Genomic DNA, 19768 nt, shown 5'->3' with positions numbered 1-19768 from the left:
TGCCTATTTTCAAATAGCTGATAAATTTTTTTTTGGAAATAGCTGATATTGTTCCACATACTATTTGATTCCATTTGCCCATCGTTTTCCTGATTTCCTGCGGCAACGCGAAGCATCTGTCTGGAGCCCGAGCGCCACCTGTCTGTCGATGATGTTGCGACAGGCGAAGCATCGATCACCAAGGGTCCTCTGGTACAAGCAACGCCTTCCGGTGTCGCTGTATTCTACCGGGGCGTTTTTCCCGTCTCATGATGGCACTGAATTGTCCATCTCATCATCTTTCAGACAGCGAAGTGTTGCCCTGGACCGGATCGGAGCTCATTCGGCTCCTCTGATCTCCCCCCGGAATCGAGCCTAGCGAGGAGCAACGCCTTGTCACCTTCACCCATGCTACTAGCTAGCACGGGTGAAATGCAGCACATGTACAACGCGGCGCGGCACTAGTGTTTACGGCACCGCCGGCCATTGCGTCCCCGACGTACGGTAGCGTTTACCGCATCACCGAGGAGAGAGCGCACGGCATCGCCGCTCGCTCGCTCGCTTCCGTGCACGCCGCGCGTCGTCGATCGGCAGCCGATCGCGGCGACAACAACGTTGAGGGGAGGGCCGGCGCCCCCGGCGGGGGTGCGGAAATGACGCACGCGCTGACACCAATTCGCCTGCAACGCGACACCCCCGCCCGGGCCGGCCCGCGTCCCAGCCGCACGCCACTTCTGGCTGCCAGGTAACATCGTCAGCTCCTGCATGACTCTTGCTTCGATTCGTCCCCAGCAGGCCACCGGCGCGGGCGCCAGGGTTTCAAACAGCTCCTAATACCAGTGCCAGGTGCATTGCACCTAGCTTGCAGCTCCCGGATCGCTCTCGCCAAAGTCTCGCGACGGCTTGTCCACCCCGAGCCTGATCGACGTACGCGTCGAGAGCTACGTCGAGAGCTCATGTGTGATCGGGATTGCACGATGCGGGGGGCTCTCGCGCTGCGGGATCGGATTGGGCGCGCGAAATATCTCCACAGTAGGTGACAAGTCCCTTTGCCCTTTAGCCTCTGTTTTCTTCCTCGCTTCGCTCCCAATTTTATGTGGCGCGCGTAGCGTAGGAGCATGGGATGGCGCGCCGCTTGGCCGCTTGCAGCTTTTGTGTCGCGGGTCGCATGATTGCGCTGCGCCCAACCCCGGCGAGAAAGAGGCCGGGCGGGCTCGCTTGTCCGGTTGTCGCGCTCGGCTTCTCCGGCCGCGCGCCACGGTGGCGGCGGCGGCGGCGGCGGCGCACCGGCGGGGGTGTGAAAGGAATCCGGCGGACCGGGATGCCTTATTCGGTCGTACAGTGCGGGTACACTGTGCCCGGCGTGGCCGCGCGCGCCCCAATTATTTGTACGGCCGCAATTTGGGCGGCCAACGGGGGGACGCCGCGTGGCCGGCGATCTCGGGCGAAAGCGAAAGCAGCAAGACCCGGCCCGGCCGCGCCGCGCGCTCCCATATTCCGGGAGCGGCCAAAGTTGCCGTCCGCGCTCCGCCCGGACTGCCGGAGCCCCGCGACGTACGCGACCAACAGTGGCGAGCACTGTTGCAGACTTTGTGATCTGTAAAGAAGCATAAAATGATCCGATAATGTTAGTATCATAATATAAATTCGTAATGCTGTGCTAACTTTGCTAGTAGCCTTGGTCCTACCAGTTACCATCACTCTGCCTTGAGAGAAAACTGCAGGATTATTTGCTTACCTAGAAGTATCCACTTTTTATAGGCTTTACATCAATAGTTTCTTGCGCACAATGTTGTTGGGTCGCCTAGGAATCTTTCTCACTGCATATTTAGGTAGGGACAACGCCAGAGAATAATATTGGAAAGGGATGAGATTTCCAGATATTCTCCAGCCCTATTCATGCATGATAAAAGTTAGCTTTTCGCACTCCAAAGCTCTTACCAGTACTCCGCACTAGCAGACGATCTGTGTGAAATGAAGAAAAAATCATATTGAAATTAGAGGCATGTTTCGAACCTCAGTAACTTTTTTTTTGACAATCAACCCCGGTAAAATTGAAAGTAGAGATTCACTGATGCTGCAGGAAACGGTAGTACTATCCTAGGAATTAGGAAGCTTTTCTGGCATTCCAAATCTATACAGATCGAACTTGAACTCCTTTTTTTAAAAAAACTTTTTGAACAGAGTCTCCTTTTTTTTTATCGCAAACGCTCAAATTTACTCGTCGCCTAGTGCCACCAGCCTCCGCTCCACCGATCCGACGGCCGCGAAGTGGGCGCCCCCCGCGATCGCCTGAAAGGAACGGCGGAGGATGGCAACAACGTTTCACCACAAACGAAAAGGGTAAGGCGGGGCGGTGTGGGCCCGCAAGAATCCCCTCCATCACCTCCCGGCGAATGGGGGGGCGGCACCCACGTGAGCGACTCGCCCCCACACCCTGACATGCGCCGATCGCCCGCGCCCCCTATTTCTACCTCCCCGCCGGCGCTGCCCGTCGCGCTCTCCACCCCGCTCGTCCACTCACCGTCGTTGCTTTCGCCGAACGATCCCGCAGGCTGGGAAGCGCCGGGGACGCTGCCGCGGCTTCTGTTGTGATCGGAAGCTAGCGCCGCTCAGATCTCCGGCCGGCGGCCGTATAGACAGGCAGGGGCGGCGGCGGTCGTCGTCTCGGCGGCGGCCATGGACAACGGCTCCTCGTCGCCGGCTTCGTACATCAGACTGGTATGCAAGTGCGAGCGCACTATGATCTGCTGCTGCCGTGCATTGAGATATAACACGGCATGCATGGTGATGCAAGGTTTTGCTTAAGATGTCACACATCTCTGCAGGTGCAGCATCTGATCGAGAAGTGCATCTGCTACAACATGAACAAGGAGGAGTGCATGGAGACGCTGGAGAAGCACGCCAAAATCATGCCCGTCATCACATCCACCGGTACGCTAGCCGCATGCTCTTCTAATTCCTCCTCTACATCTTCCACTCGGCTAGCTGCCTGATACTTTGATTCCTACTCCGATGCACACGTACGTATTTCCATTGCGTTCTTGCAGTCGATTTCTTACCGCTGCCGATTTCTTCTTTTCGTTGGCAGTGTGGAAGGAGCTGGAGAAGGAGAACAGGGAGTTCTTCGAGACGTACAAGAAGGATCGAGGAGAAGATTCCACGCGGAAGAATCCTCCTGACGGTGGGTCTGCTTCTCCTTCCAAGAGCTCAGCCGACGACGACGACCAGTAGGACGACCCGCTCTCATGTGTTACCGTCGATGCATGCATGGTACCATACATATATATTGAGAGAGAGCTCTATGCATGGAGTAGCTAGCTAGCAGTAATCTGGTTTATATATCACTGTCAGCATCACCAGTACTGTAATTATGTGTGCTTGTGTATATTGGGTAGTAGATTTAATTACAGCCCTGCATCAGTTCACTCGGACTCGATCAGGACGTACGGCCGGAGCTCCTCGACCTACAGGCACTGCCGTACGGCGGTGTACTAGCAAAGCGTTGTGTTGCATGCGTGTGGGCCCTGCCGCCCTGCACACGTGGCGGGCCAAAGTTCACCCAGCGAGGACGGACCGGATGGCGAGTTCCTAGGCGTTTGTGCCGAGGACTACTAGCAGGTTACTGTCTGAAAAAAGACGTCGATCTTGTCGCGTGGCCGGAGGTCGCTCCACCTACCGCCGTGGCGATCAAGCTATAGCACGCGAGATTTCTCCGCTCCCTTTTGGTTTAGCGCCGGGCGCGCGGCCGGTCGAGGTGGACGTCTACGGCGGCCGCGCGCCGTGGAGACGGATGGCAGGTTCCCAGGCGTGCGCGTGCCGTCTCTCTTTTTTCGGTCGGTAGCAGCTGGCTGGCAGCTGCTGCAGTAGCGCACGCCGTACCTACACAACCCCGGTTGTCCAAGGATTCGCTCCTGTTGACACGTGCGTGCGTGTGCACCTGTGACCGGCGCCGGTGCGAGCTCGCTCGACGCAACGTCCACACGAATTGATCAGGCAGCTGGCTGCTGGCTTCGGGAGTTTGGAATGAAGAAGTCGCCGTTGTCGATCGGCCTCGGCGGCCGGTCGGCCTCTCCGGCCGGCGACGGCGACGGGGACGGGGCCGGGGGGGGGGGGGGGTGTAGGTACTGGACGAGTGCGTAGTTGTATTTAGGCAACGTGGAGTATATACATGAGGAGCTTTCGTACAGGGGCGGCGGTCGGCAGCGGCTAGCTGGGGGCAAGCGACGGGTCCGGGAGCTGGCGCTGACGTGCTCGCATCGTTGGTTGCTGCTGGCCACCGGCCGCGCTGTGGCTGTGGTCTTCCTCCGCTGATCGCGCCTGCCCCAGTGCGTACGGCTGTACGCATACATCGCTGTCCTTCCTTTTGGGCTGCCACCGGGAGCTCCACGCACGGTTTTCTCATGCTGCAATCACAGATCATGCTGTTCTATCTGCATCCAGCAGCAATGTGGTGTCATGTATTGTTCCCCGGCCGGCCCTGGCATCGAACAGAAAGGAGAGAATTGGTAGCGACCTTTCGTAGTGAAGCAAGTGCCCTGTGTTTCCTACACCCAGGGATGATGCTACGATGCTAGCCAGGTGTGTACAAACAATTCTGCTCGTGTGAAAAGAGGAAAGTTTATCAGGTGTGCTGGGCCGCCAACTCCGCGGAATGGGTCAGTGGGTTGGCCGGATTTCCATCTCCGTCTTGCGGTGTTGGTCACGCATGTCGTTGTTGCGAGCGGCGGCAGACTATCATCAACTGCTGTGCAGCTCAACCCGGTCGAGGAGCGAGCGAGAGGGGGAAAAGGAACCTTTTTTTTATTAGGGGGAAAAGGAACCTGTGCAGCACATAGTTGGAGCATAGCCCAACAGCACTACTACCAGTCGTGGCCGCTCTGTCAGTTACCGGCCCGATCTGCCAAGGCTTAGTGCCATGTTACAGGCCTAGCCCAAACAAAATCAGGTGTCTATCCTATATGCTAGGTTCCAAGTTTTGGAGCAATCCTAAGAATCACATCTCACCTGTTTCTGAAGAGAGACTGGGCCAGCTAACCTGTTACTGAGAATCACAAATCAAGTAAAACTTAAGAAACCTTCCACGAGAACGTATGCTGATGAAGCATTTGGCATCACGATTCGTTGCAGAAGCTGAATCTCTTCGAGATGAAACTTGATGCATTAGCTGAAGATGCCGTGCTTTGATCTTTTCATATAAAAAAATCTTCAATGTCAAGGACAACAGCAACCTGTAAACATTTTTCCACTGAGGGAGAAGCATGAAGCCAAGTATTAAAGTAATTGCACGACTGAACAAATGCAGTTAAACAAAAAAAAAGAGGTGTTCTTAAAATTGTAGCTAAGTTTCCAATTTCGATCAAACGTAGTTGAAGTCCATGGCAGGCGACAATTACCTCATCTTGGACTAGTGAGTGAGTTGGTGTACCCATGGTCGACGATGCAGCATTCTGCCACCCGGGCAAGGGAGCATGGGAGAGAGGGGAGCCTGCTGCTGCTGCTGTCCATGGCCCAACCGACGAGGTCGCAGGAGAGATAGGGAGGTTGAGGCTTGACAGAGGCAAGGCCCAAGCTCAGATTCGTGAAGGGGGCCGACGGGGAAGAGGCGGCGCTAACGTATCAACTGGAACTGTCGCAGCGGCGCGACCGGTGCAGGCAGCCGCCGCCTGTAGAGAGCCGTGAGGGAGGAGCGGCAGGGGCGATCTATCAGAGGCGGCGGCGTGAGGGTGGGGAGCTAGCTGGTAGACGGAGGTCGGCGTCGGCGTGAGCACCAGAAGAGGCGAGACGATGGGGGCGCCACGGCGAGATCGAGGCGGGATTGCGGGCGACGGGCGGCAGCAGAGGTGGACAGAACTTTCGCAATTTACCCCCTGAATATATGCAAATAAACCCTTAATTTGGTCGCGATCCGAATATATCCATATAACCCCCTAATTTGATCGAGATTATTAATCGAGATCCGAATATATGCAAATGCCTCCCTATGTTTTTGCAAATAACCCCCTGTTTGCTCCCCCGGTCGAGGAACGACGCCAGCGGAGGACCGGCGACAAGGACGCGCTAAGACGAACAGCGGCGGCGGTAACGGACTAACGACGGCCGGCCCGAAGAAGCAGTACTCGACGCCGGTGAGAGGGATGGAGCTCCAGGCGCTCAATCGCCCGCCGGCAGGGTGATTGAGCGTGAGAGAGGCTGGGAGAGTGGCGCTCAATCCCGGTAGCGGTGGAGGCGCGTCGGGAGAGACGAACACAATGTGAAGCTGTTCCTGGCCGTCATGTAAGGCCTAGTCGTAATCCGCTTAATTTGGGTGCGAAAAGGGGGAATTATGGGTCTGGTCACGGGATACAAGCGGCAGATTTCGAATTTCTAGGAACAGGTTGGCTAGTCGCAAAGCTCCATACGAAGTCTCCTGACAATTGCAGCGTTGCCTATGTTAGTTTAGCGAGTCCACGATCCACGCTCGTGGTATCATCATCACTACTATGAAATTTTCAAGCAGGGCAACTCGCAGAAACACTGATTGGATGACCCTAGGCATTGATTAATGTGATGCTGTATGCATGGTCTTCCAAGAAATACACAGCTCAGGCAACCAGATAACACAGCAAAAGAGCTGAAGACCGGTACAAAACAGGTCCTCATCACTGATCACTGGCGTTAGATTCTTGCACCAAGAATGATACTGCAATCTACCAGGGCATCGCCGCTGCAGGCACTCCAGAATGCACAGTTCCCATCGCATGTACCCCAATGGTTTCCAACGACGGCTGACGAGACGAGCACCAGGTCCCTGAAACTTCCTCCCTGCGGCTACTCGTAAATGGTTTCAGCAACGAGCCCCATGAGTCCTTCCACCTCCTGCGCCTGATCGACACTTGCAGCAGGCTACTTCTCGTGGGACAGCGCGTGCTCGGGCCGGTGGGTGAACTCGTAGTCGAGGTGCACGAAGGCGCGCTCGATCTCCGGCAGCCGCTCCAGCTTCTCCTGCAGGGCCTCGCCGATGTCATGCGCCTCCCGCAGCGGCATGTCCGACGGCAGCACGATGTCCACCTCCACGAAGTAGTGGGAGCCGAACGTGTAGGCGCGCACCGTGTCGATATGCCGCACGGCCTTGTGGTGGTTCCAGCACAGGTACGTCAGCTTCTGGAGGTACTCCGGTGAGGCCGACTGCCCCACCAGGGAGTGCACGTTCTCCAGCACCGTCATCGACCATGTTCTGATTGTGTAGATTGCAAGCTGCAAAGGAAGAGGCATGCTGTCAGTATCTGAAATTTGCATTCATGTATAAACGGGCTACTGTGAGTAATGCTCACGTATCACAAATGGGTATGGAATGCTTGTAAGTTCCAAGTGCAATCGCTGCCTATGCCTATGCAGTATTCCCATTGAAGAGTTACAGTAAGTCATTGCTTATCCTTCTATGTCATGTAACGAGCGATAAGTCAATCTTCTCTTATATTTTTCCATCAAAAGCTAAGCATTCTATTTTTGAAGAAGATTGCCAGTTTGCCACTCTACCAGTCAAAATGATTTCAGACCCTAAGGTAGACCGTGGAACCTACCAATTGGGAACTGAAGCCAGTCAGTGGCTCAGTGTCACCCAAACAAGGTTCAGATATCATCACTAGGTGCAGATGATAATTAACTTTTTTTAGACCAAACTAATAATAATCACTAGGTGCTACTCATATTGCGTATGGATCAATGAGAATAAGATGAAGCATCTCTTGTACTTACAATTATTGCACCAACTGGATCAATCCAGCCTTCAATATAATTCGCAAGTAGTGCAGCAACCAGACCGATTACATTGGTGATGACATCAAAAAAGTGATCCTGTGCATATGCCTTGACAATTTCGTTGGTGAATGAGCGGCAATATATCACCAGGGCAAGTTTCACTAATGTCACCGAGAGCATGATGTCCACAACCCACTTTTCCTGCTCGCTTGTTAAGCTGAATTCATCTTGCTGGAGAATGAGTTCAGAGATAATTACCAAGGGCAAACAATAATATGATCTACAGAAGTAGAGTGATAATAAGGCAACAAAAAGCAACGAAAGTAAACATATGCCAGAGAGACTTACATCAGACACCAGTGAGCGCATTGATTCTAGAATGATCTGGAGGCCAAGAGTTGCCATAACAGAAGCAAAAACAAGTATTCCCTGAACAAAACATTTTAATAAATCTTTTAGTAGTGAAAAAGAACTATACAATTCATGATTGCATATATCACAAGAAATTCAGATGTTTGAAATTAAATTAAATAGATAGGAGGACTAAAAAGTTTTTAATTCAGCATTGGACTAATACCCAGAGATGTCTTAGAAGCAAGGAACATGATTTCAAACTATTATACTTCATAAATCACGAGCTGTGTCATATTTTGCTTCTTCCCTTTATATGTGCTTTTTAGAAGAGCATTTTTTTAGCATTCAATATTTCCTTCATGAGTTAATTTCTGCTTGTGCTTTCAATTTTCATTAGGCAAAATAGCCGTTTTAGGCCCTCAACTTTAAGCCGAGGGTCAAGTTCATCCCTCAATTTTTAGATTGGCCAATATAGTCTCTCAACTTTCGTTTTTGGGTCAAACTCATCCTTATGCTGATATTATACTCCATAATAATATGAGATTTATGCAAAAAGTCTTCTTTGCCCTTAGCTCCTTCCCCTTCTAAATTCATTTAAGAGCTAAACATCACAAGTGTTTAATTTGGAACATAGAATTTTATTTACCCATGCATCGTATTATATTGCGGACGCATATAGAGTAAAATTAAAGCTACTTATTGCATAACTACGTAGCACCATATAAAATATTGCGGAAAGTTGAGCGAGCAGTGACACAAACAGTGGAAATTGAGGAGAGGAAAAAGAAACTAAGGGTAAAAAGGACTTTTTGATTTATCTCATGTAATTATGGAGTATAATATCAGCACAAGGATGAGTTTGACCTCAAAACAAAAGTTGAGGGACTATATTGGCCAATTTGAAAGTTGAGGGACGAACTTGACCCTCGGGATAAAGTTGAGGGACCAAAACGCCTATTTTGCCTTTTCATTATAAGTAACTGAAATACATGTACAGCATACTGAACATTGAGATGGTTGGATAATTGTGTTCTCAAATGTTCAATGGAATCCAATACAGAACTATATAAAGAACAAATGAGCCAACAAAATTTTGGAAGTACAGGTTGTAACAAAACTCACCAGTGGCTGCATGCGCTTTTTACCAATTGGGTATCTGTAGGGGTTTGGAGTTTGCATTGAAAAGGCAGTAAACCACAAGATAAACCCTGACAGTAAGTCTAGAAGAGAATCCAATGTTGAAGCAATAATAGCAAGTGAGCCACTGCGTACTGAAGCATACACTTTTGCAGCAAAAAGGACCATGTTTGCAATGTTAGACAGCCGTATTGCTAATGTCTCACTCCTAGCAACCTTTTCACGCTCTTCCTGTGGGTAAATAAATTGGTCATCAATGACAAAAATGAGGTCTCGCTTAAAAAATGTGGATGCAAATGCAACAAAAAAAAAATTGTATCATTTCACTTCCAAGTAAGCAGTCCTCCCCGATGTCACAAAAGAAAGCTTATAGAACAGACCTTGGACATTCCAGGAAGGAAACCACGGTCTGTAAGCGTATCCATCTCATTGAAACCCTCCAGCATCTCTACTTGTTGTTGGTAGTACTCAGCAACAACATCCTCAGGACCTTGAGCTGTTGACAGAACGAAAAATGTTTAATAAAAAGAAACTTGCTTTTGCTCAAAACCAAATAGGAAAATATGTGAAAGGTTCATCATTGCAAGTCAGTCAAAACAGCCAAAAAATAATATGGTCAGCAAAATGAAGGTATTATTGGACTATGCACATGTAGCTCCGTTGTTGTTAAACTGACACATCAAAAAATAATTCGTAGTTGCGCTTTCATTCTATATAGCGATTGGGACTAGACAGAACTAACAACACAGCTAAGCAAAAACAACAGTACACTCATGTAGGAAAATGGAGAATCCTAAATGAACTGAGATGAGAATATCACTTGTCATTCAACTCCACTAGCTAAAAGAGTAATTCAAAAAAGCAGAAAAACTACAGATGTCTGGGGAAAACAAAACTCGAGAAACATACAAGCCGGCATCTCACGTGCCATCCGAATGTCCTTTACTCTTGTAACCTGATTTGTCAGTTGCCACTTAACACATACCACCCACCAACCAAAAAAATTCTATTTTCTCCCAGGACTTCTGCATGTGCAGTCCAAGAAATGAGCAACTCACGTGATGCAGACTACCCTTCCCCATATGAGCCCTGAAAAGTGTATACCCAATAGGCAAGAGTAGCATTTACAGAAAGCTAGAATTATACTTAACGGAAGCGTACATTTGTTTTGGGTTCCCAAAGTGGCCTAATAGCAAATCGGTAAGAAATAGGCCGCATCTAGGCCAACACTACCTTAATATCCTAATTCGATCAACAGCTCCGGACTAAAAAAGAAGCTAGCTAGTCCGCCCTACCGTCAAGGCGTCAACTTAGCTCTTACAGCAAACCAAAAAGAAAATTGCAACTTTTCTATTCAGAAGTCGTGGAAAGCAACTATTACATCGAATGAAACAAACCAAGTTGGTGAAAAAAAAAGGGACGCGTAAGACCAGATCGATCAAACACAAAATCAACACAGAAAGAAAAAATCGTCATGGAAGCAAAGCAATACAAATGAGAGAGGCAGAGAGGAGGACCTAGGACGCCGAGGCAGTGATGGAGCGCGCCGGCCGGCGGCCTGTCCTGCTGGTGCGCCTCCGGCGGGCGGAACCCCTCGAAGTTGAGCCGCCACGACTCCCCCGCCGCGGCGGGCGAGCCGCCGCCGCCGTTGCCAGCCTCCACGGCCGAGAGCAGGAGGAGCTCCTCCCCCTCTCCTCCGTCCGCCCCCGCCCCCGCCGCCGCCGCAGCCATTCCCGAACCCTAGGAGCCGGCGAGCTTGGCGCGCCGCGCTTCGAGCCGCACGTCGCACTCTCCCTTGTCAGTTGGCACGGCGGCGCACGAGGTGCCGCAACTGGACTGCCTGACCAGTTGGTTGGTAGTTGCCAAGCAAGACGGCCAACCAAAAGCACTAGCCGAGCCCCGCACCCGCGTGCCCCGTCCTGTGAATCTGCGGTAAAGAGGCAGGCGAAGGCGAAGGCGGGGCGGGCGACGAAGTTGGGTCCCTCGATCACGCCGCGCTGGCTGCGCCGAGCCTATGAGCCCGGAGAGGCGGCCGCCGTCGCAGACCGGTCTCTGACAGGGGGCGGGTCTAGTGTACTCGGTGTAGGGGGGTGCCGGGGCTGGTGGGCCAGGATTCTACCGGTGCACAGCAGCACAGGTGGAGGAGGGGGTTATGATTTGAGAGGACTCGGATCTCGCAGTTGCGTGCGCGCCAGAGGACACGAAACAGCGGCATATGTTTTCTTCAGGAAATGGTCCGTAGTTTGAAAGGCATGCTTCGGCATCAGGAAACTGAAAAGGCGTGTCCTCGTGCTAAACGTTGCAAATAAAAATAAATATATGATTTGGTACATCAGGTTCGCTCACCAAATTCGGTATCAGTGAATGAGCCAGCAGCCAAGTGCGGCGTATTTTGCACAAAGCCAACTGGAGAAGAACCTCACCAAGATTTGGAGACCAAATCCCTCTGAAACTACGGTAAGGCAAAACTTCTTTTCTTCAGCGCCGATTTGCTTCAAATCAAACCAAGGCACTAACCGTACAGTTGATTGACTGTTTTGTTCAAGCCGGTACAAAACGTTTCTGCCGAGAAGACAGGAGCGCACGCGCATGATTAGAGGTTTCTGGTCGTGCCATTTTCCTGATGGAAGACGTACGGCGTGGCCACAATGGTCCGCTGCGTCGAGATCGCCATAGCTTTCGCGGGGCAAAGCCGAGCCGCCCGCGTGCTCATCCGCCGAGCGCGCCGCCCCGTGTTTCTCCACACGTCCGCCACGGAAGGAACCGTGTGGCGCCGGACCTCCGCGACGTCGAGGCCACCGGAATACGGCGGCCGAAAGCGCTGGCACGAGCGACACGGCTGCGGAGCGCCGAGCGCGACGCGCCCCTATCGCCGTGCGCACGCGGCCGTTTGCTCTGTTACGATATATGATCAGTTGATCATTAGGAGTAACATAATCACAGACGTTGATTACGGCGGTTACCTAATCAATGGTCATGATCATCTTTGAACAGACATCTCCTCCACCCCTCCACCCCTTCATACATGTATAAATAACAGTGATCAATGAATAAAGGGTGACTTTTGCCTCACAATTACTACTGTAATTTAGTTCTAAACACGTTATCAGCACTGTTCTCCACGGAGCCACAGGAAACAGAGCGAGTTACATCTGTAAGTTACAATGTACAGAGAACTCTCCGTTCTTCTTCTCACATTCATCATTCACTTCTTGAACGACGGCCATCCTCGCCGGCGTCGCCGGCGTGGTGTTGCAAACCCCGGCCGCCGCATGCCACGCGCTCGTCCTGCCCGTCGTCGCCGCCTTGCCCATGGACCCCGAAGGGAGAATGCTCGCGTCACCCTTGATCCCGAGCGCATCAGGCAGACCGGCGGTGACCCGGGCGCGGGCCCTAGCAGTGGTGCTCCGGCGTCTTCTCCACAGGCGGTGGCGGACCTGGGCCCTAGCAGTGGTGCTCCAGCGTCTTCTCCACAGGCGGTGGCGGACCTGGGCCCTCCATCACCTGCGCCGGCGCCACAGCACCGGCCTCCGCCGACCCGTGGGGATGGATGGCCTTACCCGCCTTCCCCGTCGCCTGAGCGGGTGGCCGAGCGGTTGCGGGCTTCGGAGACGCCGCAACCGCTCCGCCCACTCCGCCACTGTCCCCTCCATGGATGGGGGCCGTGCCCGGCCCGGACCGCGGTGGAACCGCCGCCACCCGCTACTGGATCGGGCGCCCTCACCGCCGGAGAAGCGGCACTGCAGCCAAACCCGACACGCCCCTTTGACGAAGCCGGGCCCTCGGGCACATCTTCACCGCCGCCATTGCTCAGCCCGAGCGGCAACCGGGTGATCCGCCGTCTTGCGCATCACCTCTCGCCCCGCCCGCGGCCGCCGGGATCTTGGGCTTCGACGGCACACATGCCCGAAGGAGAAGGTGACCGCGAGCACTCGCGTTCACCCCGTCGTCGCCGCCTCTGAGTCACCCGGGCGGCGCGGATCAAGGCGGCGCGCGGCGGCGCAGTGCACCGCCCACGGGCGGCACGGCCCCCGGCGGCGCAACCCCGCGTGGCGCGACGGCGCAGCGCGCTGCCCCCGGGCGGCCAGGCGGTGCTGTCCCCGGGCGGTGCAGCCCCGGGCGGCGCCTACCCCGGCAGAGCGGCGGCGCGTGCACCGGCGGCACGCGGCGGCGCGCGGCGGCGCGTCCCCCCACAGGAGCGGCGGCTGGTGGAGGCCGGGCTGGGCGGTTAGGGTTTGGAACCCTAACCGCTCGGTCTCTTTTACGGCGGTTTTCACCGCGCCAGGCCGGGCCGCGCTGGCCGCGCGCGCCTGCGGGCCGCGCTGGCCGCGCTGGCCGCGCGCGCCTGCGGGCCGCGCTGGCCGCGCCAGGCCGCGCCAGGCCGGGCCACGCTGGCCGCGCGCGCGCCTGCGGGCCGCGCTGGCCGCGCCAGGCCGCGCCAGGCCGGGCCGCGCTGGCCGCGCGCGCCTGCTGGCTGCGCCAGGCCGCCCCAGGCCGGTCCGCGCTGGCCGCGCGCGCCTGCGGGCCACGCTGGCCGCGCTGGCCGCACCAGGCCGCGCTGGCCGCGCCTGCGGGCCGCGCTGGGTCGCCGCCCGTACGCTGGGCCGCCCGCTCGCTGGGCTGCTTTCCGCACGCTGGGCTGCCTAGATGGACTTAGTTTCAAATGTTATTTAACTTTTTCTAATTTCCAGCAATTAGAGTTGATGATCTTTAGTGATTTAAATGTTAATTTTAACCCTCAGCTTATGACTTTTCAAGTAGCATATTGTGTTAGGAATTTTCCAAGGTTTTATAACTTGGAAAATATGTCAATGAATATTTTCTTCAATATTCCATATATTGACATTTGTTTTATTTGCATTCCTTCCAATGCATATTCAAAAATTTAATTCATCTTAATTAAATCCAAGTGATTTAATACGAGCAAGAATATAAATTTATTTAGTCCTTACACAATTGATGCCACATTATTCATAGAATTAAGTTACCATGTGTTCTTAATTTTTTCTGAATACTATATAAGCTGCATCACTAACCTTGCCATGACGATTTTTTGACCTCTTGCATTATTTGCAATTGAGATCTTATATTATCGTTATTTTATGCAAAATGGCATTTTATTCACCTCAATTGGGTTATTTCTTATAACTCAATACGTGCAAGCATACAATATATTATGCCATTACACATACTACAACACACCCATGATGATTTCCTAAACAGAAAATCTCTGGTTGCTTGTGTAGGATTAATGGCTAAAGAGTTTGAAGAACTCGCTCTCGATGGACATAACTATCCTACTTGGGCACTGGATATCAAGATCAGCCTTGCCTCAAAGAACATTCTGAGTGCATTGCTACCTCCTGCAGAGAGGACTGAGCCACTGCATGATGCATACAAGTACAACGCATTGTACATTCTTAGGCATCACCTCCATCCTGATCTGAAAGCAGAATACGTGATGGAAGAAGAGCCAAATGTACTATGGTTATCCCTTAAAAACAGGTACGAGCAACAGAAGGCTGTAATCTTACCTGAGGCGAATCATGACTGGACTCATATTCGTCTCCAGGACTACAAGTCCATAGGTGATTACAACCATGCTATTCATAAAATCTGTGCTCGTTTGCGTTTTTGTGGCAAGGAACCTTCAGATGCGGATAAGATTGAAAAGACACTCCAAACTATGCTCCCATCTGATAGGGTCTTGCAACATCAATACCGTGCTCGCAATTATCAGACTTACTCTGAACTCATACATGATCTACTTCAGGCAGAAAAGCACGATGAGCTTACGATGAAAAATCATAAGCAACGTCGAGTTGGGGCTGCCCCTATGCCTGAAATACATCATGCTATGAAAGATGAGAAGAAAGGGAATGGTTTCAAAAACCATTCCAAATTTTCTGATAATTCAAAGAAGCGCAAACGCAACAAACGTAAGGGTAAGAAAAACACAAAGGCTCCGAGGAAAGACACTACTACTTCCAAGGATGAGAAGTGCAAGAAGTGTGGATGCTACAACCATCCCACCAACAAGTGTCGCACTCCTCGCCACTTAGTGGCTCTGTACCAGCAAGCTTTCAAAGGCAAGGCTGCAGAAGGACAGGCATACGAAGCTCACTTCGCCACTCCATCCAACTTGAAGGCTGATATTGGAAGTCCAAGCATGAGTCAAAAGGAACCATGCACTTCCAACCTTCCACTCCTGACCTACACTGAACCTATGGACATAGACAATGTCATCGTCGACTATAGTTTGGATGACGCCTTTGGAGACCTCAACTAGGATCCATAAGAAATCAGCACTCTATTGTCTCTGTGTGTGTATGGGACATATGTATTGTAATAAGTCTCGAGACATCGACTATAAGTGTGTGTACACTTCATACTCTATCATATTATTATGTATGTAATTCTATGTATAATTAATTGAGTTCTTATTATTCTTTGATTATCTAGATTTGCGGGAGTCAATCCGATGGAGGAAGAATTGTGCCTAGTAGATAGTTGTACCACTAACTCTATTCTTAGGGAAACAAAATATTTCCAAACTCTCACTAAGAGAGCAGGAAATGTTTTGACAATCGCTGGACGCGATGCAACAATAGTTGGTTCTGGACGAGCCACTATTACGCTCCCTATGGGTACACAAGTTACAATTGAGGATGCTTTATTATATCCTGATTCAACTCGTACCTTATTGAGTTTCCGAGATATTCGGAAATGTGGTTTACATATTTCTACACACACAGAAAATAATGAGGAATTTCTTCTCATTACCAAACCTTCTGAATATGGCTCTAACATTATGGAAAGAATACTTTCGCTTCCGTCTGGATTGTACTACACATACATAAAACCTGTACCTCATGTTACGTACAAAGTGATTTTTCAGAATGTTGACGCATTCAAGATTTGGCATGCACGCCTTGGCCATCCTGGAATAGGAATGTTGCGGAAAATCACAGGTAATTGCATTGGTCATGATTTAAAGTCTACTAAATTTCCTAAACCTTCTGAGTTTATATGTACATCTTGTGCAACGGGAAAGCTAATCTTAAAACCATCTCCGCTTAAGATTCATGCTGAGCCACTTAAGTTTCTTGAACGCATTCAAGGCGACATTTGTGGCCCCATACAACCATTGTCTGGACCGTTCAGATATTTCATGGTTTTGATTGACGCATCTACACGATGGTCACACGTGTGTCTCTTATCCACACGCAACCATGCCTTCGCTAAAATCATGACGCAAGTCATTCGATTGAAAGCATCTTATCCTGAACATCAAATCCAGAAGATCCGCCTGGATAATGCGGCTGAATTTGCTTCTCGAGCATTCAATGATTATTGTATGGCCCAAGGAATACACGTTGAACATTCAGTACCTTATGTACATACTCAAAATGGTTTAGCTGAATCTCTTATTAAGAGAATTAAACTTATTGCAAGACCTTTACTTCATGAATGCAATTTACCTACTTCTTGTTGGGGTCACGCAGTTTTACATGCTGCTGATCTCATTCAACTTCGCCCAACTGCATATCATAGCACTTCACCGTTGCACCTAGTGCGAGGAAACCCCCCAAGTATTTCCCATCTTCGGAAATTTGGATGTGCGGTATATACCCCTGTTTCACCGCCTCAACGAACAGCTATGGGACCCCATAGGAAATTGGGTATCTATGTGGGATACCAATCCCCATCGATAATCAAATACCTAGAGCCCCTAACCGGTGATTTATTCACAGCCCGGTTCGCTGATTGCATCTTTAATGAAGATCATTTCCCGGCATTAGGGGGAGAATTTAAGTATCCTAATGAATGCCAGGAAATCAATTGGGATGACAACTCCATCCTATACTCAGACCCTCGTACTCAGGAAACTGAACTTCAAGTTCAGAAAATTATAGAATTGCAACACTTTGCTAACAATCTGCCTGATGCGTTTACTGACTATAATGGTGTCACAAAATCCTTGAATCCTGCTGTCAATGCGCCCAGCCGAGTGGAGGTACCTCGAAAAACCATTCAACCCCCTTCTCAACCGATTAGGGGGAGGGTTGCTAAGCGGGATAATGCTTCTAATAAACGACAAAGGAAAGGGAGGAACACACGATCCTCTAAATCAGTAAACGAAAGTCAACTATCGGTTGATGGACACCGAGTGGATACAGTACATCCACAAACCAGCACTATAGTGCACAATTCAGATGTTGCTGGCACATCGGAACACCCTGAACCCATTCTTCCTATGAATCAAGAAGAATTACACGGGGTACAAGAAATTTCCATTAATTATACTAGTTCTGGAGAACTGTATGATCGTAAGAATACGGTCGTCAACGCATGTTTCTCATCGATCATAGCCAATAACCTTCTATCTGATCCAGATCCTAAATCCATGGTAGAGTGTCAACAACGCTCGGACTGGAACAGATGGAAGGAAGCAATTAACTCCGAATTATCCTCACTAGCGAAAAGACAGGTATTCACCTCAGTGATACCTATACCTCATAAAGTTCATCCTGTTGGATTCAAATGGGTTTTCACTCGGAAACGAAATGAAAATAATGAGGTTGTGAGGTATAAAGCGAGATTAGTTGCGCAAGGGTTCACTCAAAGGCCTGGCATTGATTACAATGAGACATACTCTCCCGTTATGAATGGAATAACTTTCCGATATTTAATATCATTGGCAGTACAAAAACATCTATTTTTGCAATTGATGGACGTCGTGACCGCATATCTTTATGGGTCACTAGATTCGGACATCTATATGAAAGTTCCTGATGGAATATTTGTACCGAATAATGGCAAAAATCGTAACTTGTTTTGTGTTAAACTTAACAAATCTCTCTACGGCTTAAAACAGTCTGGGAGAATGTGGTACAATCGACTTAAAGAATTCCTTATGGATAAGGGTTATTCTAACAGTGATGATTGCCCATGTATATTCATTAGAAAATCTTCTACAGGCTTCTGTATTATATCAGTTTATGTAGATGATTTAAATATCATTGGTCATAAACGTGATATTGATGAAGCATGTAATCTTCTAAAAACAGAATTTGAAATGAAGGATTTGGGTAAAACCAAATTTTGCTTGGGTTTGCAACTTGAGCACCTTCAAACGGGAATTCTCATTCACCAATCTGCATATGTCCAGAAAGTATTGAGTAAATTCAATATGGTGAATGCATATCCATCCAAAACTCCGATGATCGTTCGGTCCCTTGAGAGGGATAAAGATCCTTTCCGACCACGTGAAGATGGAGAAGAGGTTTTAGGTCCTGAATACCCATACCTTAGTGCAATTGGAGCACTTATGTATCTAGCAAACAATACCAGACCCGATATTGCATTTGCAGTAAATCTACTTGCTAGACACAGTGCTGCCCCTACTAAACGTCATTGGAATGGGATTAAGAATATTCTCCGATATCTTCAAGGCACGGCAGATCTTGGTCTATTTTACGAAAGAAATCAGGATCATAGCCTCGTGGGATATACAGATGCAGGATATCTTTCAGATCCTCATAATGCAAGATCACAAACAGGATACGTTTTTCTACACGGTGGAACTGCTATGTCATGGAAGTCTTCTAAACAGACTCTAGTAGCAACGTCCACAAATCACTCGGAGATCATTGCACTATATGAAGCCTCACGTGAATGCGTATGGCTAAGAAGGGTGATTAATCATATACAATCATCTTGTGGAATTCAACCTATTGAGTTACCCACCATTATCTACGAAGATAATGCAGCTTGTGTTGCACAGATGCAACAAGGTTATATCAAGAGTGATGCTACGAAGCATATCTCTCCTAAGCTATTTTATCCCCACCAACTCCAACAAAGTGGTGAGATAAATGTCATGCAAGCTAAGTCTTGTGATAACCTCGCAGACTTATTCACTAAGTCGCTACCTTATTCTACATTTAACAAATGTGTTAAGGGCATTGGTATGCGCCGACTTAGAGATTTGCTTGCATCAGGGGGAGCATCTCTTTGATTTAACTATTCTTACACATCACATTGTACTCTTTTCCTATATATGAGTTTTGCTACATAAGTTTTCTCATATTAGGTTTTTAATGAGGCAATGTCAACACAAGTAAATGTCTATCTCTTGTTTTTCCTTTCAGAGATTTTCAATAGAGATACCAAGGATGTATACTGTTCTTTTCTCCAAATTTTTTTCCACTGGGTTTTTTCTGGAGTTTTACGCAGTATATATGTATATATATTGTAAGCCTTTATTTCACAGGATCTCTAAAGATTATACATGGTGGACAACTGCTCAAGGGGGAGTGTTACGATATATGATCAGTTGATCATTAGGAGTAACATAATCACAGACGTTGATTACGGCGGTTACCTAATCAATGGTCATGATCATCTTTGAACAGACATCTCCTCCACCCCTCCACCCCTTCATACATGTATAAATAACAGTGATCAATGAATAAAGGGTGACTTTTGCCTCACAATTACTACTGTAATTTAGTTCTAAACATGCTCGTCTCGGGCACCCGGCGGCGGGGCCGCA

General features: G+C 49.8%; 3 protein-coding genes across 3 annotated transcripts; 2 read left to right on the top strand and 1 right to left on the bottom strand.

Annotated features, from left to right (window-relative positions):
* Positions 1-2458: 2458 nt before the first annotated feature.
* On the top strand, positions 2459-3413 carry LOC112894683. The gene is made up of 3 exons (XM_025962466.1): positions 2459-2700; positions 2808-2913; positions 3071-3413. The coding sequence occupies exons 1-3, from the start codon at positions 2659-2661 to the stop codon at positions 3211-3213; spliced, it is 291 nt and encodes a 96-aa protein (XP_025818251.1). The 5' UTR covers positions 2459-2658; the 3' UTR covers positions 3214-3413.
* A 3078-nt stretch (positions 3414-6491) lies between these two features.
* On the bottom strand, positions 6492-11212 carry LOC112891540 (metal tolerance protein 5). Its single transcript, XM_025958429.1, has 6 exons — positions 10728-11212; positions 9591-9706; positions 9196-9441; positions 8068-8148; positions 7717-7950; positions 6492-7215 (listed from the first exon to the last, which is right to left on the bottom strand). The coding sequence occupies exons 1-6, from the start codon at positions 10939-10941 to the stop codon at positions 6865-6867; spliced, it is 1242 nt and encodes a 413-aa protein (XP_025814214.1). The 5' UTR covers positions 10942-11212; the 3' UTR covers positions 6492-6864.
* A 3249-nt stretch (positions 11213-14461) lies between these two features.
* Positions 14462-15499, top strand: LOC112891707. The gene has a single exon (XM_025958639.1). It carries the CDS (start codon positions 14462-14464, stop codon positions 15497-15499), a length of 1038 nt encoding a protein of 345 aa, XP_025814424.1.
* Positions 15500-19768: the final 4269 nt, after the last annotated feature.

This window comes from Panicum hallii, chromosome 5 (assembly GCF_002211085.1).
Source record: "Panicum hallii strain FIL2 chromosome 5, PHallii_v3.1, whole genome shotgun sequence".
Taxonomy (NCBI): Eukaryota; Viridiplantae; Streptophyta; class Magnoliopsida; order Poales; family Poaceae; genus Panicum; species Panicum hallii.
Note: the sequence above shows the minus strand (reverse complement) of the source record. Positions and strands in the feature narration are given on the sequence as shown.

Bases quoted from the DNA above. Each gene is read 5' to 3' on its own strand.
- LOC112894683 (XM_025962466.1), top strand. From the start codon at position 2,659: ATGGACAACGGCTCCTCGTCGCCGGCTTCGTACATCAGACTG. The intron at 2,701-2,807 runs GTATGCAAGTGC...ACATCTCTGCAG, and splicing joins CGGCTTCGTACATCAGACTG to GTGCAGCATCTGATCGAGAA. The intron at 2,914-3,070 runs GTACGCTAGCCG...TTTCGTTGGCAG, and splicing joins GCCCGTCATCACATCCACCG to TGTGGAAGGAGCTGGAGAAG.
- LOC112891540 (XM_025958429.1), bottom strand. From the start codon at position 10,941: ATGGCTGCGGCGGCGGCGGGGGCGGGGGCGGACGGAGGAGAGGGGGAG. The intron at 9,442-9,590 runs GTCTGTTCTATA...ATTTACCCACAG, and splicing joins TCCTTCCTGGAATGTCCAAG to GAAGAGCGTGAAAAGGTTGC. The intron at 8,149-9,195 runs GTGAGTTTTGTT...TGTTTTGTTCAG, and splicing joins AAAAGCGCATGCAGCCACTG to GGAATACTTGTTTTTGCTTC.
- LOC112891707 (XM_025958639.1), top strand. From the start codon at position 14,462: ATGGCTAAAGAGTTTGAAGAACTCGCTCTCGATGGACATAACTATCCT.